General features: G+C 40.8%; 2 protein-coding genes across 2 annotated transcripts; one reads left to right on the top strand and one right to left on the bottom strand.

The window, feature by feature from the left end:
• Positions 1-3,104, bottom strand: LOC104423533 (SEC12-like protein 1). The gene is given in 13 exon segments (XM_039302808.1): positions 1-42; positions 44-132; positions 213-283; positions 439-552; positions 673-793; positions 897-953; positions 956-968; positions 1,065-1,164; positions 1,271-1,362; positions 1,473-1,605; positions 1,726-1,826; positions 2,011-2,206; positions 2,977-3,104. Coding segments are annotated over 13 exon segments (1,257 nt in total).
• A 6,600-nt stretch (positions 3,105-9,704) lies between these two features.
• On the top strand, positions 9,705-17,297 carry LOC104421749 (probable U3 small nucleolar RNA-associated protein 7). Its single transcript, XM_010033818.3, has 8 exons — positions 9,705-9,979; positions 10,241-10,306; positions 10,387-10,476; positions 11,635-11,767; positions 12,207-12,325; positions 13,350-13,417; positions 14,345-14,393; positions 15,953-17,297. The coding sequence occupies exons 1-8, from the start codon at positions 9,920-9,922 to the stop codon at positions 16,979-16,981; spliced, it is 1,614 nt and encodes a 537-aa protein (XP_010032120.2). The 5' UTR covers positions 9,705-9,919; the 3' UTR covers positions 16,982-17,297.
• Positions 17,298-24,141: the final 6,844 nt, after the last annotated feature.

Genomic DNA, 24,141 nt, shown 5'->3' with positions numbered 1-24,141 from the left:
TCACACCGGCTCGGCAGGTCGATCACTCCCGAGAGGGTAAGTCCCAAAATGAATCGGAGTTCTTATAGAATATGTAGCATGCAGCCGCAGACGCCAGGAACAATCCTAGAAGCATTCCATAGAGTTGCCAATCTGCATTTGCAAGATGAATGGTGAAAAATCGTGGCTTTGATAAGTACGCAACGACGAGTGCCTGGTTTCGAGAGGCAGACCTTTCCAATCGGCCGGTACGTTAAGCTTCGTCACCAATGCTCCGCATTCGCTGGAAGTACTCAACAAGACCCTGCAGAAGAAATCAGAGAAACAGTGTCAACGCTTCTTGGCAAAGTGGACAGTACTGAAATTCTCCGGCATCTTAGCACCAGGACTAATCACGGGTCTCTGGAATTTTTCACTGGTATGGAGTTTAATGGCAGTCCGGCTCTCAAGGGTCGTTACCGCTCAGTCGGACAAAATTCCAGCATCGAGATGTTGGTGCCCGAGTGCAGCCTCTTACTCCAATGGCATATCTCCATCTTCTTCAGCTCAGCCACGCAGAAATCGCCATCCTGCCTCCCCTAAGTTGTTGTTGGAGGGTGCAGACAATCAATCCCTTTTCGCATTAGAAGGTGAAGGCGAAAGAAACATAGAATTGATTGTCGAAAAGATAGGATTCAAATTCTGAGTGATTACAGCGCGAGATATCTTCCGTCCAGACTGACGGACATAGCTGATACTGGCTTCCCGAGCAACCTCTTGTGGCCGATTCTGTCCCATGAGCTTATGTTCCAAACTCCTGTCGAGGCCTTATCGCCTGCCATTTGAGATACGCAAGCACCGGATGATGATGCAATGATCAAACTTCTACTCTAGTATGCGCAGCTTCGAGAGAAGGGCGTGCTGGAGAATGAACCAACCTTTCTGAACCGTGCAGAACAAGAACGGTCTCGCCCCATCCCTAGAAAACCGACAAGCTCGATTCTTTCATCCTGCCGGGGTAGACAAAAATCAAAAGGCTAATGAGAATTCCAATGATCTCCCAAGTCATGATTATACCAGCATGTTCCAGTTGTACTTTGGCTTACCAGACCACGAGCCAAGGTAGCCAAGGGAACGCCATCTTCGGCCCTCCATATTCTAGCCGAACCATCAGTCGAGGTTGAGGCCAGGAATTCTGAGTCTAGGCTGCGAAAAATGAGAAGCACCATAAGTCTTATGGAGAGGCCGCTTGGAAGGCGTATCCCCAGGGGGCCAATCAATTTTCCCGAGAAAAAGTAGTCCCGCGATTGACCTGAAATCGAGATCCCGATAGGAGCTGCGCTCAGCCGGTTCATCCAGCACGACTTGGAAGCTCGGCCACTTGAAGATCCTGAGACGACCATCCTGGAGTTTTGCATGAGACAACCATTGAAACACACCAACATGCTAATTTGCAGATCTCAAGAAAAAACACGACAGCAACAGGGTCATAGGGTGCTCGATCGATCAGTTACCAATCCACCAGCCGTGAGCCTGGAACCGTCGCCACTGAAGGCAATACACTGCTGAGGACCAATGTCTTGAAGAAGTGGTGGCTTCCTGGCTATCAGCTGGAGATTCGATTCTCGACCATACAGCTCCAAGATTCTGGGAAAATCATGGAAAAAAATGGGATTCTTAAACATGACACAAACGTTGCTAAACTACCTAATTAGAGATGAAACGAAACAGTCTTTCTGACATTAGGAGGAGAAGAAATCGAATTACTTGCATCCGCCAGAACTCGTGGAGAACACGACATCATCGCCGCTCGGGTGCACTGCGATTGTCAAGGGATGGCCTTCGCTTGCATCAAGCACATGATCAGCCTGATGAAACAAGCTATATATAAGAACAGTAACAGTACATGTGACAACAGTTTCCAAAATGATATAATGCAAAGAAAACAGTCATAAGATCAACAAGTTTTGATGATTGAAGAAGAGAAATCTTGCGAAATTACTATTAAACTTTTCGTCTCATGTTCTGGTATAAAAGAGAAATTCCAGGTACCAGAGGGAGAGAGGGTAGAGAAGTTGTCCTGGGATCAAAAGGAAAAATCTGGATCAAAGATGGCGAAGAAGGGCCGTCGTTCCCGGGCTTGCCCAGCGCTACCAAGTTTCCTTTCCCGGGTCGGCGCTGGATCCATGACCCACATGTCGCCTTTCCCTGACCCGACTTGACTGCCTTCATTACTGTGGAAGCAAAACTAATGGAGAACTTAAACGACAATCGAGAACCAAGAAGAGGGTTGGCAATTTTTGTTGAGAATGCTATATGCGCAATTGGTTTTATTCAGTAAAGTGGCTCAACAAGAACATAAGAATCACCGTTTTCTTGTGCATGAATTTGCGGTATATTCAGCAGATTATTCCCCCTAGAAAAAAAAAAAAAATAGACCGAGGCACATGGTTAATATCTAGTTCTTATTGTTTTGGGAAAAGAAAAACAGAGAAATTAAGTTGATATTTGGATTTTTCCTTGTTTTTGGAGTTGTATTCTTCATTGATCTTCTTGTTTGCTTCTTTTGAGGAAGTAGAGCTGTCATTTGTCAACTTGATAATAAAAATAAAAAGAACTTCCAATGCGAGAAAGGGTCTTTCGGCCTCACTCACTTTAACGTGCTGCAATTTCAAAACATACATTACCAAACATAAAAGTTACAACACTTCACGGTGCAAATACAATTCGTCTATAGCCATACCAAACGGGTTTTTAGCCGGCACTTATTGCCGATTAAAGGCAAGGTCTCGCCACCTTAAGTTTGAATTATGCCCTAATTGCTGCTTGTGCTTGTCATTGGAGATTGGCATGTCTAGTGACCAGCCAAATTTTCCAAATAGATGGAGTTCAGAATATCCATGCCATTTTTTTATAACATTTTATGTTGCTTAAGTGATGAGAGGTCGACAATTCATCATCTATTTTTTCTCTCGTTTATGTTAGAGTTTTCTCTCGCGTGATGCTCGAGTTTCTCACCATGTCTTCATCTTCCTCAGCTCTTTGTCGAATCTCCGCCTTTCACTTGAACCACCGATGTTCCTCGCAAAATCCTCCCTAACTGCTTCTCTTTCTATCCCGTCCTCTGCATGCTCAATTTCTTCCATCCCCTTTCATTATCTCGTTCCCCGGTTCCACTGGTTTCTTCTATTTCTCTCAATTACCAGCATTCCTAGTTTGCATGTTCTCGATCTGTAACATGCAACCCTTACAAATCTCAGTTTCAGCCATCTGTTCTTCAAATTATTCATCCTAGAGTACTTCAAGAACCTTAACAATGGATGAAAGTGAAAATACCTCCGAAATTGCTTCCTTGTGCCATCGGCGGGGCGATTATGCTCGTAACAAGAGTTGGAGGTTTGGGATGACATCCCAAGCGTCGGCTAAAGCGAAGGATTGTCGCCTTATTCCGGTGGGTAATATCTTTACCAATCCTACGTGAATTTATCCGCCTTTCAAGTTGCGATGAAGAAAGCCTGGAGAGTTGATCATTTAGAGATTACTTCGGCAGATACAGGGCTGTATATAATCAAATTTAGAACTGAAATGGAAAAACGTCGCGTTCTGGATGGTAGCCCTTGGTTATTTTCAGGTCAATTAGTTAACCTACGACCCTGGCAACCTAATACTCCCCTACAACACTATGATTTCGGAAAATGTCTATTCTGGGTTCATGTTATAGGCTTACCTTTGGAATGGACTTCTCCTCCCATCCTGCGTAGAGCTGTATCCCAGATAGGAAAAGTTTAGGAAGTCAAAACGGACATCTCTGCAAGAATAAGAATTGAATTAGATTTGAAAGAACCTTTGAAAACTGGCAAACTTATCAGTATCGAAGGCAAAACCCTCTGGCTTGATTTTCGGTATGAGAGACTTTCCCATTACTGCTACTCCTGTGGAAGGCTTGGACATTATGCAGCTTCATGTCCAGAGTACCCTTATGATGAATCACAATTTGAGGGCCGGGACACGATGATCTTTGGACCTTGGCTCAGAGCAGAGCTTAAACAGTTCAGTCCTTATTGGGAAGCATTTTATAACCCTAAAGTACCAGTTGAGTCAATGGAAGAGACGGTACCTGAAACTCCACCTCACATACGCCGCCCTTCCGGCTCTTCCACCGTGCTCAAATGAGGCTGCTCCTTCGTCCCTGTCATACCTTCGGGGTCATCCAAGTATCTGAAACTTGCAACTTTAACTGCTATCACTACGGATTTAGTTCCTGCAACAGTAAAGATGAAAAACCCTCAGGCCATACCAGTGGACAAGCAACAGCAGAAGAGACCTAAGATTCCTCGCCCAATTCCACTTGGGGGTTCCAATAAAAAAAACAAAACGCTATTCACCCTATGATGTTAAACCTCCATCATCTGCAGCTTTGGATGAGTCCCTCCTTCTGGATACTCCGGTTATGGAGGCACCTACTCCTGATCTTTGGGCTTTGGCGGCTGGCCCTAAACAGCCACTGGGTCCCTAATGAAGATCCTCAGTTGGAATTGTCAGGGGTTGGGCAATCCCCTGACAATTCAAGCATTAAAGGCGATGTTAGCCTATGATAAGCCCGATTTTGTGTTTTTAATGGAAACCAAGCATGATCAACATTTTCTGAATAGGTTGCAACGTAAGTTTAAATATACTCACTCCTTTGTGAAGGACCCAGTTGGCGTCAAGGGTAGTCTTGCTCTGTTTTGGAATGACACCTTTCTAGTCACTGGTGTACATACGGATGCTCAGATTATTGATTTCCTTGCTCTTGATCCTAAGACAACAGCCTCCATGCATATCACCTGTTTGCATGCACCTCCAACATATCAGCTCCGTCAGGATTTCTGGGATACCATCAGAATCATACATGCCGCAAATCATTTACCTTGGCTATGTATTGGTGATTTCAATGATTTCCTCTCTCCCCCGGGAGAAAATGGGCTCGCGACCGCAATCACTTCGCGAATGACATCCTTTCGCAATGTTATTAATGATTGTGCCTTACTTGAATTACAAACTAAAGGTTGCGAATTCACCCGGTCAAATAACCGAGAAGGGGATGCTCGGTCAAGGAGAAGCTTGATCGTGTGTTTTGTTCACTGGATTGGCTGATGTCTTATCCTTCTGCAGAAGTTTTAGCCCTACCACCTGTTGGCTCGAATCATTGTCCTATATTGATGCAAGCTCATCCACCATCTGTCAAGCATGCAAAGATTTTTCATTATGAAGCTTTCTGGAATCAAGATGAAGAGTGTCACAATATGGTTCAACGAGGCATGGGAAAACAAAAGAGTACCTCGTTGATCTCCAAATTACAAAGGCGGTTGCTACTCGACTAACTCATTGAGCAGAGCACGTTTTGGCAATTGCCATCAACGCATATCTTACCTGCAATCTCAACTACAGACAATTATAAAGCGAACAACCTATCATGAAGGGGATAAAGAGCAAGCCCATGCTATCAGATGTGAAATCCAGCAACTATGGACTCAAGATGAACAATTCTGGGCTATGCGCTTGCGCATTCAATGGTTGAAATGGGGAGATCACAATTCAAAGTATTTTCATGCCTACACTATGCAAAGAAGACACCGTAATAGGATAACAATGCTCCTGGATACTCACCAGCAATGGATTAGAGAACTGAACAGCTCAAAGATCTCACACAGGATTTTTCTCTCAACTGTATCGATCCGTTGGTAGCAAGGGATTTTCGTCCCTTCCTCGAGCAATGTCCATCGGTGGTTACACTCGAAATGAATGACCATTTAATGAGTAAGGTGACAGAGGAGGAAATTTATCAAGCTACCTTCCAGTTGGGAGCTTTGAAGGCTCCTGGCCCTAATGGTCTTCCTGGCCTCTTCTATCGACATCACTGGAAGGTCATCAAAGTCACAGTTATTCAAACAGTTCAAGAGTTCTTCACCACAGGCTGTATGCCTCCTCAACTAAATAGAACGATCATTGCCTCAGTCCCTAAAGTGCAGCATCCAGAAAGCATTGAATAGTATCGACCGATAAGTCTTTGCAATTATGCTTACAAGATTATTTCCAAAATTATGGCCAACAGACTAAAACCTTGGCTATCTACTTTGATTTCCAACGAGCAAGCAGCTTTTATTAGTGACCGACAAATACAGGACAACATTATGGTGGTTCAAGAAGTCACGCATCAATTTAAAGTGCGAGCATGTAAGAAACGATTCAACCTTATTCTCAAAACAGACATGCAAAAAGCCTATGATAGGGTTGAATGGGACTTCCTGGAAGCTTATTTGAAGCATTTGGGTTTTCATGACAGTTGGGTTACTCGGGTTATGGCCTGTGTTACTACAGTCTCTTTCAGCATTCGTTTTAATGGCGACCAACTCCCTTACTTTAAGCCTACTAGAGGCCTGCGCCAAGGTGATCCCCTATCTCCATATCTCTTTATTTTACTAGCCAACGCTCTCTCCACTACAATCACTCAAGTTGTGGAAATGGGTCATATAAAGGGGATCCAATTCAATCAAGACTGTTCTAAGTTATCTCACCTCTTCTTTGCTGATGATTAAGTCTTTTTCCTTAAAGCAACAACGTCTCGAATGTCAAAACCTTGCCAATCTACTCAACCAAGTATTGTTTTGCTACGGCCACTCATTAATAGAAACAAATCAGGTGTGTTCTTTAGCAAATCTGTCCTATTTCTTTACAAATGTAATCTAGCACAAGAACTCAGAGTACCTATTCTCAGAAAGTATGGAAAGTACCTGGGTATCCCCTCGGATTGGGGCCGATCCAAAAGGAAGATGTTCTCCTGGATCCTGGCAAGAGTTAATGCTAAGTTAGCAGGTTGGCAAGAACAGTTTTTATCGAAAAGTGGAAAGGAAATTTTCTTGAAATCGGTTATTCGGGCCTTACTTGCAAGTATGCCATGTCTATCTTCAAGCTTCCGTTGTCTCTTTGCGGATTGATAGAAAAGAAGATCTCAAAGATTTCGGGTGGAGTAAACATAACAACCAATTTGGAATTCATTGGAAAAATTGGGCGTAATTAAAGCTTTCAAAGGTTTCGGGGGATGGGCTTTAGAGATTTAATTAATTTTAACAAAGCCATGCTTGGAAAGCAAGCGTGGCGTCTTTTACAACAACCTAAAGCTATCCGGAGCCGCTTTTTAAAGGCTTATATTTTAGAAACTCATCCTTTCAAATGCTCCCTCGGGACATCGTCCTTCTTGGGGATGGCAGAGCTTATTAAAAGGTCGTGCAACAATTTCTCCTAAACTACGCTGGTTAGTAAGCGATGGATCACGATACACATCGAGAAGCTAATTGGTTAGCAACAGTCCGATAGGAGGCGTACTGGAAGGGGAACCCGAACTAGTTGCCGATCTCATTGATTCCACGCACTCGAATGGAAGTCATCCCTTGTTACTTTGCATTCTTCGATGTCCAGTCAAGACAAAGCAATCCTCAATACTCCCATCAATGCGTCCCTCCTTCATGATCAACTTATTTGGACAGAGACACCTTTGGGTACCTACACAGTTAAAAGTTGTTATCATTTTCTGTCAACAAACTCTCAGCAACCAATACATACCCCCTCATCCTCTTACACTAACCCGCCCCCTTGTGGAGGAAAATTTGGCACATGCGTACGGCTCCGAAGCTTAAGGTTTTTCTCTCGGTTAGCATGCAAAAATGCACTTGCTACAAAATCAAACCTCTATCAACACCATATCATTTCGAATCCCTACTGTTCTCTCTGCAATAATTCTGTCCTAGAATCCATAGAGCACCTATTTTTCTTCTGCCCTTGGACCAATGATATTTGGAATCATGAAGAAATTCGAATCAGGATATCACCTACCTCGGTTAGCAGATTTGATGCCCGGGTTGTTGATGAGCTTCCCTCCCACAAGCGGCTCCAGATTTTGAAGTGATCGCTCACGTTCTGTGGGAAATCTAGTGCCATCGAAATAATGCTGTCTTCCGTCAGATTCCACTGGATCCGCTTCAAGTCGTCAATGATGCTCTTACCCAAAGCACCATCTTCAAGAATTTACAGCCCTCGCCACAGAACACCCAAAACACTATGGTCAGTCTCGATAATGTATGGAAACCACCTGCTGAAGGCTATATAAAGTGCAATATTGATGGGGCTTTTCGACAAGAATCGAGCAAGGATCCATCGCTTGTATTTACTTGGGATAGTCAAGGCATATTACGGGATGTGCTTACTAGATCCGTGCTCGCCCGCCCGCATTCCAAGCTGAGATCTATGCCCTCATATTTGCTCTTCAACGGATGATCCGAAGGGACTCCGGCTTCATCGTTCGGTGATCGAATCCGATTGCCTTAAGTTGGTGGAGATCATTCGTACGAAACAAAAGAGCCGCCATGGAAGGACCAACACCTCTTCGCGATCCTCGGTGATCTTCGCTACAATGCCCTAATCTCTCGATACACAAAGATATCCGGCGTCGAGGCTAACCTAGCAGCCGACTGGGCCGCTAAAGCCCACAGAGATCAAGGCCCACCCATCAAGCGGCTTCTTTTCCCTCCCGCTATTTTCCTATCTATTCTATCTTGGTGCTTCGGATCTAGCTTGTAATGTTCCTTAATATAATATAAGTTCTCTTTAAAAAAAAAAAAAAAAAGAATATCCATGCCCGTTAGAGGAATCAATTAGTAGAAATGCTAATAGAGCTCTGCTCATTCACTTGTGCAGGCCCACCCACATTTTAATGGGTCTTGCGGCCAGTAGGCAGTATTAGCATATGCATTACCAGATAGGTCATTAACTTATTTAACCAGCATTGGTTATCCTATCTTTATAGCATTAACTTATCTTTTATTGAAGATAAAAGCGCCATTATGAGAAAAAGAAAGATCATAAGTATGTTCAGACTATCATTACGTGATAGTCCACTCAATTGATCTTAAAGTACTAGGTGCTACAAACTTTATTGATTTTTCGAAGGAACAATAATTCAGTAAAACACGATGCTCCATATTAAATAAAAGTTAATTCTTGCAAGGGAGAAAAGTAAGTCAATCTAAATGCATATTGATATCTACTTATTTTTATAAAGCCTCAAAAAGTGAAATTTTAGTCAACATTTCGCCTAACTGATCATCCATGTCGAATGTTATGAATTACATATATATTTGTAAAGTTTTGAGGAAGATTCATCCATGGTAATTGATTAGTGAAATCGCTTGTAATGCTTTGAGAGCACTTGAAAGAGAAAAGAATGGATGGAGCTTGATCCAATCTCACCTTGATTGAGGCCCAAGCCAAGACAATATATTCTCTCCTTTCACTCAATTTTCTTCCAAGAGAAACCCTAGCCTCCACAGGAAACTGACCATCACATCTCTAGTAATGTCTTGGGGTCAAGACAAGTAAGACCTCTCTTTCGCTCTCAACTCGCGCCAACTTTCAATTACATCAGCCTTGCCTCCACCGCCGCCGTGGGCGACGGAAACCGTCGACTCATTGCCGCCACATCGGCAAAGATCGGCGACACCACCGAACCTCCGCTGCCATACTGTCCGGTTCCTTTGCTTTAGGCCCTCTCGGTTGCCCCAACTTTTTGGCCATCGACAATCGACATTGGCGATTTTGTTCTGGGCCGCGTCTTCCGAACCGGCTCAAGCCGTGAACGGTCCCCGGTCGAACCGGGCCTCGCTCGGTCCGAGCCAGTCGCCTCGCCCAAAACCGGCACCTACCAGTTGAACCTCTTCAGTACTTCAGCTAAAACCCAAAACCCTAATCATCTCCTCCGATCACCTCCTCCTGCGGTGCGCTCGCCGCCGGCGCAAACGAAAACCGCGCGAAAGATTGGATTCGCCTCGTTGAAGGTGAAGTCAAGCGCTCTTCCGGTGGTGGGTCGGTTGCTAATTGGGTTGCTGTTTACCTGCGCGCGCAAAGCGGTAAGAAGTGCGAAGCAGGAATGATGGAGGAGAAGCAAGAAGCCGGCGCTCCGGACAAGATCAAGCCTCCTACTGAACCGGTTGGTGTTGTGCAAACTTTCGCGTCGCTTTTCGAGCTCCGTGATTGATTCGTGTTAATGCCATAAACCCAAAATTTGTCTTTTTGAAACTTTTTGGTAATTTCTTGCGTGTGTTAGAATGTTCGATGATGTAATAAAACCGGACGGTATGAACATTGTGATGGTCGGCAGTGCGATGATGTTTAAATGTTTATGTATCTTTGATGTATGTAACGTTGGTCTAAGTTGGAGATCATATCTCTCTGTTACTTTCCGGTGCAGGAGGAGTCTGGCGAATTGGAAACGCGGATTAAGAAATATCTGAGAGGTGATGGTGCTAATTTAGAGGTATGCTGGGTTGTGATTGGTCTTGAGTTTGATACCAAGCTGTCTTTTTTCTGTGTCTTGAAGAATGTCTTTTATCGCAGGCTTTGCGAGACAAAAAATTGAGGGGCCAGCTTACCGTTAGAGAAAAGTTATATGGGAAATCTGCAGAAGCAGCTGCCAAGGCAGAGAAGGTAAATGTTCTTGTATATGACGACGATTCCCATTCCCAGTTTGCTCATCAAACCCCAACCTGCAACCCTCCACCCCAACAAGCAAAGAGAAAAAGAAGAAAAAGAAAAGGAAAAATCCCATTAGTTTGTCTTCTGCGTTTAGTCGAAAGGTCCAGCCTGAGCTTCAACTATGGCTTGAAGCCAGCCTTAGTTTCATCTTTGTGCTATTCCTTCTATGCAGTACACATGCTTCTCAATTTTCAAGTGATCAACGCACCTTTGCACTTGTTACTTGTATGCATGGATTTTTTTCAGCGTGCTTTTTTTGCTTTCCTACTGTGCGGGATTCCTGTACGTATGCCACCTGCTATCTTAGTTGGATGTTCGGTATGACTGCTCAACATCACCTGCATCTTTGAAAAGCGAAGTTGCAGTTTTTGTAAGTTGTAGGGCAGATACCTTGCAGTGCAACACTTTCATAGCTGTATGACCTCAAAGATGCTTCTAGGAAACATATGAGCTACAACACATCATTGCACGGCCACATTAGAGCATTTCTACAAGACAGTATACCAAACAGCCTCTGAGTCTTAGATGGAAATATGTCCTATGTAGTCGTTAACATGGTATGTCTGTTGTTCCAAGTCGTCGACCTTTGTAATAAAACTGAGTATTGTGGATTTTTTTCCCCTTAATGATAGAAAATCATAGTTTGATGTTTGTTTCTTGAGAGAAGGTACATGGTTTGTTTGATGTGATAAAATAGCCATGCTGACACTCTTTGTGATGTATTTTTCTTGTGATGAACTTGTTGGTTGGAGCAACTTCCTAGAAATAGCTTTAAGTTGCTGCCTTCTTATGTCATTGGAGCATTGAGATATTTGCCAAAGATGCTGTAAATGCCGAAGCACCTTATTTTGTAGTTGTAGCTACTAGTTGGAGCATTAAGATATTTGCCAGAAATGTTGTAAAAGTTGAAGCACCTTATTTTGTAGTTGCAGCTACTATATCGAAGCTTTATCAAACACCATCTTTGTGTGGATAGACATGATTGACTTACTGGCTTTATCTGATCTGCAGAAGTTTTTGCTGCTCTTTCACTGTACTTTTGGGTTTCAATGGAGTATTTGATTGTCCATGCGTCCTTTAAGCATTTCAATAATTGGTTCTCTTTTTTAGTGGCTTATGCCTAGTGAGGGAGGCTATCTGGAGGCTGAAGGTATAGAAAAAACATCAAGAATCAGGCAAGAATCAATTGCTCGTGAAGTTGATATATCTAGCTCAAGAAATCAGTATGACATCGTCTTACCAGGTTGGTATTAGGTGGCTGATGCTAAATATCAATACCGGTAGAGATTGTTTCCTAGAAAGCACATTTTAAAGGGGAACCTTCTGTAACCCTCAGAAGAATGAACACAGCATTCCTTGATTGCCTGCAAACATAATCTAATGGCACCTTTTTTCTGACCTTGAATGTTCAGTATTCATCCACATGGAATAGTGGTGAGTGGTGTAATGTATTGAATTTAAGCTGGCTCAATTATTTCCAAAGATGAAGATCTCTCTCTCTCTCTCTCTCTCTCTCTCTCTCTCTCTCTCTCTCACGCGCAAGCGCATGCACACAAATCCTTGTTGGGAATGTTCCACGCTAGGTGTTTTAACCGAGTCATTTCCTTTTCCCTTTTAAGTTTTGAAGTTGTGTTAAAAAATTATTCTTTGTTTTTCACTTTAAATAATAAATAAATTTGCAGATCTTGGTCCTTACACTTTGGATTTCACCTCAAGTGGTCGGTATATGGCAGCAGCTGGACGCAAGGGCCACTTAGCTATTGTAGACATGAAGAACTTGAGCCTGATTAAAGAAATTCAGGTATGAGGTGTTTTATAAAGACAATAATTTGGGTGGCATAGAAGGATTTCATTCGAGGTTATGAGAGACGTCATCCTTCCATAACATCTCATTGAGGATAATAATGAGATTAGTTGGCTGGAAAGTAAGCTTGAAAGGCATCTTGAGTGTTTCTGGGTTTCATTTAGAATGTTCATAGAGGAGATCATCTCCACTCAGTTTCAGTTTGAAAATGTTTTTAAATCATGATTACATCAGGGAATGGTAAGGGCGAGTTGAGCTTGTAGCAGCAACATACGTTTATTGTTGAGAGGACATAATTTACATTATCTTTTGCTGTAGGAAATATTCCCTATTCATTAGATGGATGGGGTGGATAATTGAAGTAGTGACAATAAGATTGAAAGCTAATTAAAAGAAAAGTTGGACTGAAATTTCCAAAAGGATCTATAGTGGGGAAACTTTAGACCCTTTTAAATTAGAAATGTGCCAAGAAGGTAGTTAGCTTTCCCACCTTGTATAATGAACGCTTGGACCTGTTTGATTTGGTATTTTGTGCTTGTTGGATATCCTGAATGTCTCGGGTATTAAGAGCACTTAAATGGTACTGAGAAGTATGGAAGACACCATTTGAGTTTTGAACGCACCACCAGTCTTTGAGGCTAAAGTCTTGCAACCAAACTGAGGAGTAATGGACTCCATTTATTTGGCATTTATCTATATTTAGCTTTTGAAATTCGGAGAATTGTTATAAAACTTAAATATCCAGGATTTTGAGGGTAAACCTTTGCTTAGAGAATTGCTGAATAAGTAGCTAAAGTCAGGCTTTATTGAAATATCTATGAAGTGTGAACTATATAGAGGGATATGGATGTATCTCATTTCTTGGCATTGGTGTGTAATTCCCCATAGATGGACAACTAAACTGATTTTTGTCGTTCTTGTTACTTAAAAATTGATGGGGACACTTATTAATTTGAATTGTCACGAAATGTACTTTGTATTGTTGTGAGACTGATTTGTATAACCATACTTTCTTTTTCAGGTTAGAGAAACTGTACGTGATGTTGTCTTCTTGCATAACGAGTTGTTCTTTGCTGCAGCGCAGAAGAAGTAGCTCTCTCTCTCTCTCTCTCTCTCTCTCTCTCTCTCTCTCTCTCTCTCTCTAAAGTAGATAAGTATCTCTTTGTTGACTAATCTTCAATGATCATCTAGACACTTAGTTCTGAAACTACTTTGCAAAAATGTCTAGGTGCTGATTATACTCTGGTTCGTTTGAAATCTGACCTTGTGAACTTCTTGCTTTTATGAAATAATTTCCCGGACTATTTAAAATTGGATGTTATCCCATCCACTCATCAACTGTTAGGTTCTCATCAATCTGCTGAACTCTGTACTTTGTATGCAAAACATGATTTGTTCCCTATGCTTAGGAGAAAGTTGGAAGTTGAGGACTTGTTTGGAAATTTTTGTAAAGTGACTCTTTTATATCTTGCTGAAGTTTATGTCTAACAGCTAATTGATGAAGTGGGATATGATTGCTCCCACCCAAATAACAGGCAGGGGGTAGAATTACAAATTACGCAATTACAATAAATAAGGACATGTTTCAACCTTTTAATTTGTTATTCAGGTGAACTGCCTAGCATTTTGTTGTTTATACATCTTGAATTGATACAGCAATTTATACTAGATGTATGGATATCCGAAATGGTAAGCAGACAATTATGTGGATGCGGGGTTCATTCTTCTCTTGGATTAAAATGATCTGCTTTCAAGACTCATAATCACATTGTAAAAGAGGCAGTGGAAATTCTAATGATGATTTGTGAATGATTTGAAGTTGTCAATTCACCAGATTTGCAGTGGTGAAGTTCTAGAATAATCAGAGTAATGTGTCGTCTCTTGTCCATTAAAATAATGAAGTAATCTGTTGCTTAATTGGTTTCAATCAGAAACTTTTTGCAATTTTTGCAGCTTTTGGAAGGCTAAATCATCTTGATGGTTGATCCTCCTATGTATCTTCCTTGAACTTGGCAGGTACCCTTATATCTACAACAGGGAAGGTATCGAATTGCACTGTTTAAAGGTTTGTATTTTGTTTTCGAGTAATACCTAATATACATCTATCAACTTTTTGTGGCATTTATCATTTTAATTAATGAATAAATTAATCTCTAGTCATGTAGCGGATGACTTTCCTCTGTCCTCATGTATTGTTATTTGGGATTCGTTGTTTGCTTATTGATACATTTGAAGGGCTTCATAGAGTTGGTTCTTCATGACACTAGATGAAAGATGTTTTGTGACATCCATGTGGCACTTACAATTTCTGGCTGCCGAGTGTCTCCATTACAATAGCTTTCCTTTCAGTACATGAGATCTTCGAGTAATTCTCCAGGTTCCACTTGTACAAGATATTGCCTTTTTGTCCTGTTCTTTTTCCTGTAAGTAGTTACATCATTGTCATATGAAACTGGTGAACTGAAAGAAAGAATTTGGAGTTCAAACTTAGTGTAACTAACAATGCGTGGTTGATTACCACCAAATACGTAAAGCAACTGAAAGCAGATCAGATCAAATTCTATCTTCTGCTTACCACATTTCTTTTTCTCTCTACTTCTCTTATCGCCCAGGAGTGGCTCTGCATACCATTTTTTGATATAGGTGTTGTTCTGGCCCTTGTATTCTGGTATTGGCAGCATATTGATCCTCCAGAATCACAAGAATCCTTAATTAGAATGGGATTGATAGTGTCGCATATATCACTTTTGCTTGTTAAAAAGAAGTGAGGCCCTGTCTGCTTTTGATAAACTTAAGCATATGCACACTCAGAAAAATATTACACAAAAATAAAACAATAATAGAAATCTTATCTATGAAATTCATATCTGTTGAAATTCATTTTTAGGGGCAACTGATAATTACAATGGGATCCCTTAGAGTACACCCATAAGCAAAATGTTAAGAAATGCTCTTATTCACTGGTTTGGAAGATGCTCTAAGGGCATTGGTAAGTAAGTCAATTTTACTTTGAAAATGAGAGGAGATTTTCTTTTGGTTTGTTCTATTGTCTTGTGATACATGGAAACAGTATATGCATTACCAATGCACCTTTTGGTTCATCAATTATAATGTCCTGAGGACGCTCATAAACGGGACCTAGAAAGTAGCCTAAATTTTGAAGTTATGCTTCAGTGGGTGACTCCTCTGTATTACTTAGTAACTTGACTGCTGGCAACTTTCCTCTCGATTTTACTGGCAAGCGTCTGTGCAACTTCATACTCCAGTACATATCTCCTCTTGCTGTGTGCCAACAATGTTGAAATCTCTACTTTCACATGAAAAATGTTCTTTTGTAACATTGGACTCTTGACTTTCTCAGAATGATCGTAGCAGTGCTGACATTTTTGGATCTTGGAATAAAACTCTGGTTTTCATTTTTCTAGTTCATAGATTATACAAATGATAAGCTACTTTTATATGCGTAGATGCAAATAGCAATGGATATATTCATAGATCTGTGAAAGAGCAAAAAAACCAAGGGGCTTCTTGGAGGGCTTCATATCTTTGTTTTTGTTGCAAATTTATAGAGAAATTATCTAGACTACTGTGAATCAGTTTCATTCTAACTTTTCCATCTTTCAGGAACATGGAGCAGTGCTTAAGCTTCAATTTCTGAAAAACCATTTCCTCTTGGCATCCATAAATAAATCCAGCCAGCTTCATTATCAGGATGTTACGACGGGGTTGATGGTTGGCAACTTCCGGACTGGTTTAGGTCGTACAGATGTAATGCAGGTGAATTCCTTCAATGGGGTTGTTGCTTTAGGCCATTCAGGTGGGACGGTAACTATGTGGAAGCCCACCACTTCAGCTCCTCTTGTCAAGATGCTGTGTCATCGCGGCCCCATATCAGCATTGGCATTCCATCCTAACGGCCATATCATGGCAACTTCTGGCAAGGAAAGGAAAATAAAAATATGGGATTTGAGGAAGTTCGAGGTTCTTCAAACTTTGCCTGGCCATGCGAATACCCTGGATTTTAGTCAGAAGGGTCTGCTTGCTGCTGCAACTGGATCATTTGTGCAGATCTCAGGAAATTTCTCAGAATCTCAGAGCTACAGCAGATACATGACTCATTCCATGGCGAAAGGGTACCAGATAAATAAACTCTTGTTCCGTCCATATGAAGATGTCTTGGGCATAGCTCACTCCATGGGATGGTCTTCTATTCTAATTCCGGGATCAGGAGAACCTAACTTTGATTCTTGGGTTGCAAATCCATTTGAAACATCTAAGCAGAGACGAGAAAAGGAAGTGCGCTCTCTTCTTGACAAACTTCCTCCGGAGACCATCATGTTGGATCCATCAAAGATTGGCACGGTGAAGCCACCAAGTAGAAAACAGAAGCCTACGAAGCAGGAGAGAGAATCGGAGATGGAAGCCGCCGTTGCAGCTGTCAAGGACATGCCGATGAAGAAGAAAACAAAGGGGAGGAGCAAACCGAGTAAGAGTGCGAAGAAGAAGCAAGAAATTATTGCGAAAACCAAGAGGCCTTTCTTGGAACAACAGACGAAAGAAGAGGAAGCATTATCTAGAAAGAAGCAAAAGATGAGTGAGGAAGCTGAACTGCCAAAGTCGTTGCAGAGATTTGCTCGGAAAAAAGCAACATGATCCACTCCTCCTCCAATTTTAAGGGTAAATGTTCAGTGATGGTGTAGCTCAAAATTTTGTTTTCTTTACCATTGCAATGGTGTCTGGAACAATAGTCCAGTTCTTTCTTTGTTTTTCATAGTCTTCCCTGTTAAGGCCTGGCTGTGCCACAAGGCTCATTGACTCGATCAATTTTGTTGTAGAGTATAATTATTTGCTGTGTCCAGCTGCAATAGGTAATGATTTCAGCAAAATTCCTTGCTATTGACAACTTCAAATGGGTGAAAACGTTGGTGTATGCATCGTCGGCAAGTGTCTTGCTCGCACTTGTATCGAATCTGTGCAGGTGATGACCTCCAGTACTGGTTACCAATCCTGTAATTCATTGTTGGGCGGTCGATGATTCTTTTCGTATGGCAAATCAATTTGTATCACAATGGTTTCTTGATTCTTGTGACTACCCACTCTATGATGGTTCAGCCAAAGAGCTCCATTCTGTCCATTCATTGGTCATGCCCAGAGAGCTTCTGGTTCATAGAACTGACCAAATACCTGATCAAAAGGTCTAATCAATTTGTGCTCACTCTGGTTGGTCCCCTCACCAATCTCCAGGATTCCTGAATACTATGAATGTGCAATGCAATTGAAGCATATGGTGGACCACTACCTGGTTATCCTAGACCGGTCATCCAGTTTGGCTGGTCAAAACATGGGGCCTATTTCTACTTGGAACAGATCAACACTGCACACGTTATAGCGATATCCAGCTCAAACATCCCAAATTAGCCTAAACGTGGGAGCATGATTGCTTTACTCGCGTGATCGCGTATCTGACATTGGCTTTCTTATTCTTCCCAAGAAGATACGCAGAAGTGTCATCAGTTGATGTGATGCGTGATGAGACCCATTTCGAAGCTGCCTAAATAGCGGGCAAATGATTGTTTTTATGCTATCGAGTGTTTCGAAAGACGTCGGCTGATGATGTGACTGCTACATGCGTGGAAGTTGTTTTCTTCCTCGGTTACGCCTTTGCCTTTTCAGCGATGTTTAGTTTCAGCTTGTTGATTTGTACTTGCCATTTTCCTCCTTCAATTTTGATCATGTTATAAAGAATTAATTTTTGTAAAATTACAAAAAAAAAAAAAAAAAAATTATGCATAGATGTTAAAATTCGAGTTAAGTAAAAAGCAAATTGTGATCATTGAAAGATTTGCTGTAAATAATAAGAAGTCATGTGTACACAAGCTTCTACTCATGTTAGGTTCTAATGTGTAAAATGATTCATATTATGGAAAATAAATGATTTGAAAATATTTTTGTAAAAATATTGCTTGTATCACTTAAAATAATTAATTAATGAAAAATGTTTTATTATCGATAATAATTTATATTTAAACATTTTTTGTGGATGATGATCAAATTTTTCATTCATTTATTTTTGCAAGCAATATAAGTAGGCAATTTTAGGAAAACATTTTCTAAATCATTTGTTTTCCTTGAAACAAATAAAGTCTTAAGTAAAGAAATCTTGTTAACAAGTGCCTTGCAACCCTTTGTTTTTTTTTGTCAAATCCCAAGATGCTCATCGAATGTCAAAGTAAAAAATGTTTATTATCTTTAATGCATTGTCTCTTTCATGCTATGCATAATTGGTGTACCAGAAATCGATACATTTTCTTCTCAAATAAAGTTAATGAGTACTTCAAAAGTATATGCTAACAAGACTTTTTTAGTATAAATATCCTATTAAGCCAACTTTAAACTGACACTAGGAGCTTGGGAAGTTAAGAGGGGAGGCTTGGAAATCGCTTGCCCAGCACCTTTCATATCCCAATCAACTCACTAAATTGCAAATTAGTGTGGAAGATCACGTAAAAGCCACTGATTTATCTCCTAAGAAAAAGTATCATATGTTGGGAAAAGGTGGCAAGTTCAGGTCACGTCTCCAAACCCGATGAACTAAAGATTTGAAGTGCTACGATACAGTTGTGCTGTCTAGCTAAAAAGGTGCGCACCGCTGTGCCTTTTCAGTCTATGAACTAGAATCGAGCATCACTTTTCTTCCCCAGGAAGTAATGTTGACTAATTGATATGATTTTCCACCTTACAAATTTAATATTGATATAAGATACGGAGAACCTTGCCGAAGATTATGCCCTAAACGCCATCTGCTGAGCATCGGATGTGTATCTGATCTCCTATCGTGGATTCCTCGATTATTGAGCCAATACTATTACGGGATCTCAAATGGCGTGATCCTTTCTAAAGTCATACTGGCGTGGGTGAGCCGCAATTGGAGCAGGCGATGTCGTGTTGGCAACAATCAAGAGGGACAAGCTGATTGCTTTAGTAAATTTGAATATGTTTGGCGAATATGTGCTAAATGGTGTGTAGAATGTGTACTGGTGCCGTAGAAAATTGTACAATTATGCAGAATTATAATCTTCTATTAAACAGAATTGAAAAGTGTTTAAGCGGTAGTAAAAGTGCGAATCAGATATATAGAGGCTCGGCCCTTCCACTTGGCCTATTTCAGCCTTTAAGCTCTAACAACCCAACAAGGCAGCTCACTAGATATTCCTCAAGATTTACAAATTGTCCGGAGCATGCTGCTTTTTGAAGTTTCTAGAATCGCTCCTACACACTCGAGCACTTCCAACAACATTGTAACACTCCCTTTTCAAATTACTAAGTATTATAGTGATTTGCAATGAAATATTATTCAATTTTGCAGAGGAAAACAAGAAAATCTAATGAATTATTGTCGGAGTTGTCTGTGAGCTTCTCGGATGTCAACAACTACTCTGACTTGCATCTAAACAGTACAAACTTCGAAAAATTGGTGAGGATTTATTCAGTTATGTATTGCGATGGTTTGCCCTTCTTTAACAAAAAGAATGTATTTTAATGGAGCATTTACAGCTTGCCTGATGTCGCTTCTGTTCATCTTGTCAACACTTCAGTAGGGTGAAGAGTAGTTGCTAAGGCATGAGGACCTGGACAACAAGTGGCTTTTGGTGAAATGGCTCGGAATAAACTGAATTGTACATCAAACATGGATAGAGTGATTATAGGATGTGTGTGTGTGCGCATGTCTGTATGTGTGCAAAGATTGGATGCTTTTTGGTATAAGGCAAGCTTTGTTTTGGAACTCCAAAATTGAGTGCTCATGTTAGAGCAGTATCAATATAGGTGACCTCTTTGAAAAGTGCCTACTTGTACAAGGATAAAACCATGAACCTTGGTATGAGATGGGCCAAATGCGAACAATTTCTTAAGTGAGTTGATTTTATTGTATCATAGCCGTACATCCTCCAATAGGTGTCTGGTTCGCAGACAAATCACACAGAAACCGACAAGTCTTTAACAACCCGATCCAACGAGGGTAGGGGGTGACCATCGAGGCATGAGAACATGAACAAGGAGCCTAGCAAGTTTCTAGGATGGTGAATGGGATAAAAATAAATCAAACTGTGCATTGAACAAAGGGAGAGTGATTATGAGATATACATGTAAAAATTAGAATTAGTTTAGGAAAGCATCTTTCAACGTAACGACAAACTTGCTTTGGAACTCTAAAGTTAAGCGTGCTCAAAATAAAATACTACCATAATGGATGACCTCTTAGGATAGTGACTAGATGTACGTCAAATGATAAAACCTTGAGACTTGGAATGGACAGTTCAAGCTAACAATGCATCGAGTGAGTTAATCTAGGTGTCACACATCCAATAAGCAAAATCAGTCCGATTCACTTTAGAATACTTATAGCGGATTCCAACACTTGAAGATAAATGTAAATTATCAACTCAAGCCAAATTCAAATTAATAAAGAGTGAAGTTTTACCATCAGAATCATAGAGACTTGTTTGTAGAAGCATCCACACCTTTTGCAAATAGGTTTTTTCAAGCACATCGATCTAGATTTTGTGGAAAGTGGACTTTAGCCTAAAATCAAGCATTGAAACATGTAATAAGAAAGGCAAATTTTGGCTTGAAAAATTTAAACTCAAAACCTCCTAATCTTATACTGCGATTTTGTGCAACCATATTACATAGTTCAAAAAGTTTAAATTGTTAGATAAAAATATGGTTTCATATTTAACTATTTTAACATATATGTCTCACATTCTATGTTCCTCATGTCTACGGTCACTCCGTCGATGAAAATAAGTCTTTCGGGTTATAAGCTATGGGGGCACAGGCAAGCCGCAAATAAAGCAAACCATTTCAAGCTAGCCATGTACTCGATGGGGTCGCCCTACACCAAGCATCAAAGCTATAGCGTAGGAATGTTGGGCATCGAACATCGTGAATCGCGATCGGGACTGATGCTACCATTCTGGGACGGAGCAGCCTAGATCCCTTGTTTTAAATAGCATAAAGATTTCGGAATGATATAAGATCGCTCGTGCTTGATGTGAATGAAAACGAACCTCGAAAGCTCCACAAGACAGTCTTCGCTCATGTGTCCGATGAAGAAGTGATCGTTAGAGGCGGCCAACAACAGCCAAACCCTAGCATTGGACGTGCTCTTCACTGACCGGTTTAATGATCAGATGAGGCGATTGATAGTGAAATTGACCGCCTACGTTGCTGACATTACTAGAAAAAGTGCAGGCTTGCAATACACATGTATGCTAGAAGACATAACTAAGTCACGAGGTAACTGGGATTTCTCGCTTCAACGCCATCGAAAGTTGAGCGGATTCATCGATCGAGTGCCTCCATCCAAATCTTCCCTTCTCGACTCAGATAGCATGTTAGTGATTGGATAGAAAAGATGGGTTCAATCCGATTAGAAAACAGATTAGTGAAAAATGAAATTAACTCGTTTGATTTCTTGAATATTTTTCTTGAAAATTCTGTTGGCCTTATTATAATATATTAAGAGAGACGCCTTTCATGATCAAATCTAAGTATTATTACAAGTGGTTGAGAGTGTACAACGTCCAGTATCGTGACAAGAAAGGAATCGATTTTTTTTTAAATAATTGTATTTGGTACCGCGGAATAAAATGAGTAAGGCATCGTATGAAAGGAGGATGACATGAGGTTAGAATAAAGATTCGATTTCCTTTGCTTTTTGATTGATGGGAAAGTAACGATGTCGGAGGATATAAGAAAGTAATGACAAGATGTTACATATGTCCTCGAAAATAGATTACGAAGAAGACAACACGAAAAGGCAAACATGAAAACTTTACGTGGGAAAGTCAGGTGGAATCGTGACTCCATCACCCATGCAAAGGAGATACTTTTTATTAAGGAATTCAATCGAATACATTGAAAATAAGGGATGATCATAAAATTCATCCCTCTTATTTTCTATAAGGTTAATACTACGAAAAATCTCAAATTAATATACATGAGACAAATTTATCCCGAACTAATTTTTTTACCACCAAAATCCAAAATTGATATATTTGTAACAAATTTACCAAAACTTATTAAGGGCGCGTTTGATAACGATTATGTTCTCGGGAGCTGATTCTAATTAGAAATAATTATTTTTTATTCTACTCCCGGGAATTGATTCTGAATAAAAAAATGCGTTTGGTAACTGTCCAAAATTTTTGATTTTGGAATAGAATTGCGTTTGATACCGTGCTAATTGATTATGTTCCAAATTAATTTCTTTTAATTTTTAAAGATTTTTAAATACTTTTTTTCCCTTTTTCCCTATTCTTCTTCATTTGGCCGGCGACGCTCACGGAGCGTAGCCAACCCTCGGCGAGGTCGGCCCTCGTTGGCCGAGCCTCACCGGGCAACTCGGGCGAGGCTTGCCAAGCCTCACCGGTGGTTGGGCGAGCCTTGCTGGGCGGGCGAGGCCCGCCTAGCCACCGGCAAGGTTGGCCTCTTGCCCGATCCGGCGAGGTCGCCTCGGCGGGGTTGGGCAAGCCTTGCCCGCTTGTCGGAAGGCTCGCCCGCCCCGCCGATGGCTCGCCCAACCCCAACCTCAGCCGAGGGCCGGGCGAGGTGGGCTTGGCCACCGGCGGGGCGGGCGAGCCTCGCGGTGGCTAGGCTTGCCTTCGACGAGCTTGCTTGGACCTCGCCTTGGTTTGGCGAGCCTCCGGCGAGCTCGCCGGACCGGTGGGCGGTAGGCGGCGAACGGCGGTGGGCGGTGGTGGACATCAATCGCGGGATGTCGGAAGGGAAGGAGGAGACTTTTATTGTTTTGATTCTCTTTTCGATTCTCGGATGGAGAATCATATTTTTTTTATTCTCAATTCTCTTCTTAACTGCTTTTTTCGGGAACAAAAATTTTACTAAATGCGATTCTCGTCCAAAGCGATTCCGGGGAACAAAAATCGAGAATCGACATTGTTTGGCACGTTACCAAACAGGTCCTAAAAATCCAAAACCGGTACATTTGTAACAAATTTACTTTTTAATTTGATTAATATAAAAAAAAACCATAAACTAATACACATGTAACAAAAAGAGAATAAAACCCCAAAAAAACCTATCAAAAATAGATACACCTATCAATTGTTATGTGTCATTTAATTCAACAATTTGATGATAAAATTTAATGGAAACTAATTAATGATAAACTTATCACAAGTGTATTAGTTTGGAGATTTTTGTGATTAATAATTTTTTTGGAGTAAATATTTCATAGGTGTATCAATTTAGGGTTTCGGCAATATTAACCCCTTTACATAAGAAATACTCTCTTTACAAATGATTTTTTTTTTTTTTTTGCATCTTCAACTTAAAAAGGCCTTTCGACCAAAAAAAAAAAACTTTTTAATTTGAAATCTACACTTGAAAAGTGAAATCCAATATTGAGAGTTTGGTAATTTAGAAGAAAATGGCAACTCACTAAAATATCTGTGAGCGAGAGATGCCATTGTGAGGTGAGGAGGGTATTTAATATGAAAAGTAAGGTTGAAGAAAGTATTTGTCATTTTCCCCAAAGATTAATATCCATTACATAGGAATGTCCCCTCCTTTCAACCATTACAATGTTAGAGTGTCCTTAAATAGTGACACCGAGCATAATAACCTATAGTAAAAACTTCAACTATCATGACGTCACAAGTTTAACCCATTTTGTGAGTGAAGTGGCCAATTGTGCCTAGGAAATTTGCCCCATCCTATAGAAAGACTTAAGGCTGCATTTGTTTTTGTTTCTTTTTTCTGTTTTTAAACAACTTTTTTTTTTTTTGTTCCTG

Source organism: Eucalyptus grandis, chromosome 10 (genome assembly GCF_016545825.1).
Source record: "Eucalyptus grandis isolate ANBG69807.140 chromosome 10, ASM1654582v1, whole genome shotgun sequence".
Lineage (NCBI taxonomy): Eukaryota > Viridiplantae > Streptophyta > Magnoliopsida > Myrtales > Myrtaceae > Eucalyptus > Eucalyptus grandis.
The sequence above is the reverse complement of the archived record's forward strand: the minus strand, read 5'-3'. Positions and strand labels throughout refer to the sequence as shown.

Coding starts and splice junctions, on each gene's coding strand:
- LOC104421749 (XM_010033818.3), top strand. CDS start 9,920: ATGATGGAGGAGAAGCAAGAAGCCGGCGCTCCGGACAAGATCAAGCCT. Junction 10,307..10,386: donor GTGATGGTGCTAATTTAGAG/GTATGCTGGGTT, acceptor CTTTTATCGCAG/GCTTTGCGAGACAAAAAATT. Junction 13,418..14,344: donor TTTGCTGCAGCGCAGAAGAA/GTAGCTCTCTCT, acceptor TGAACTTGGCAG/GTACCCTTATATCTACAACA.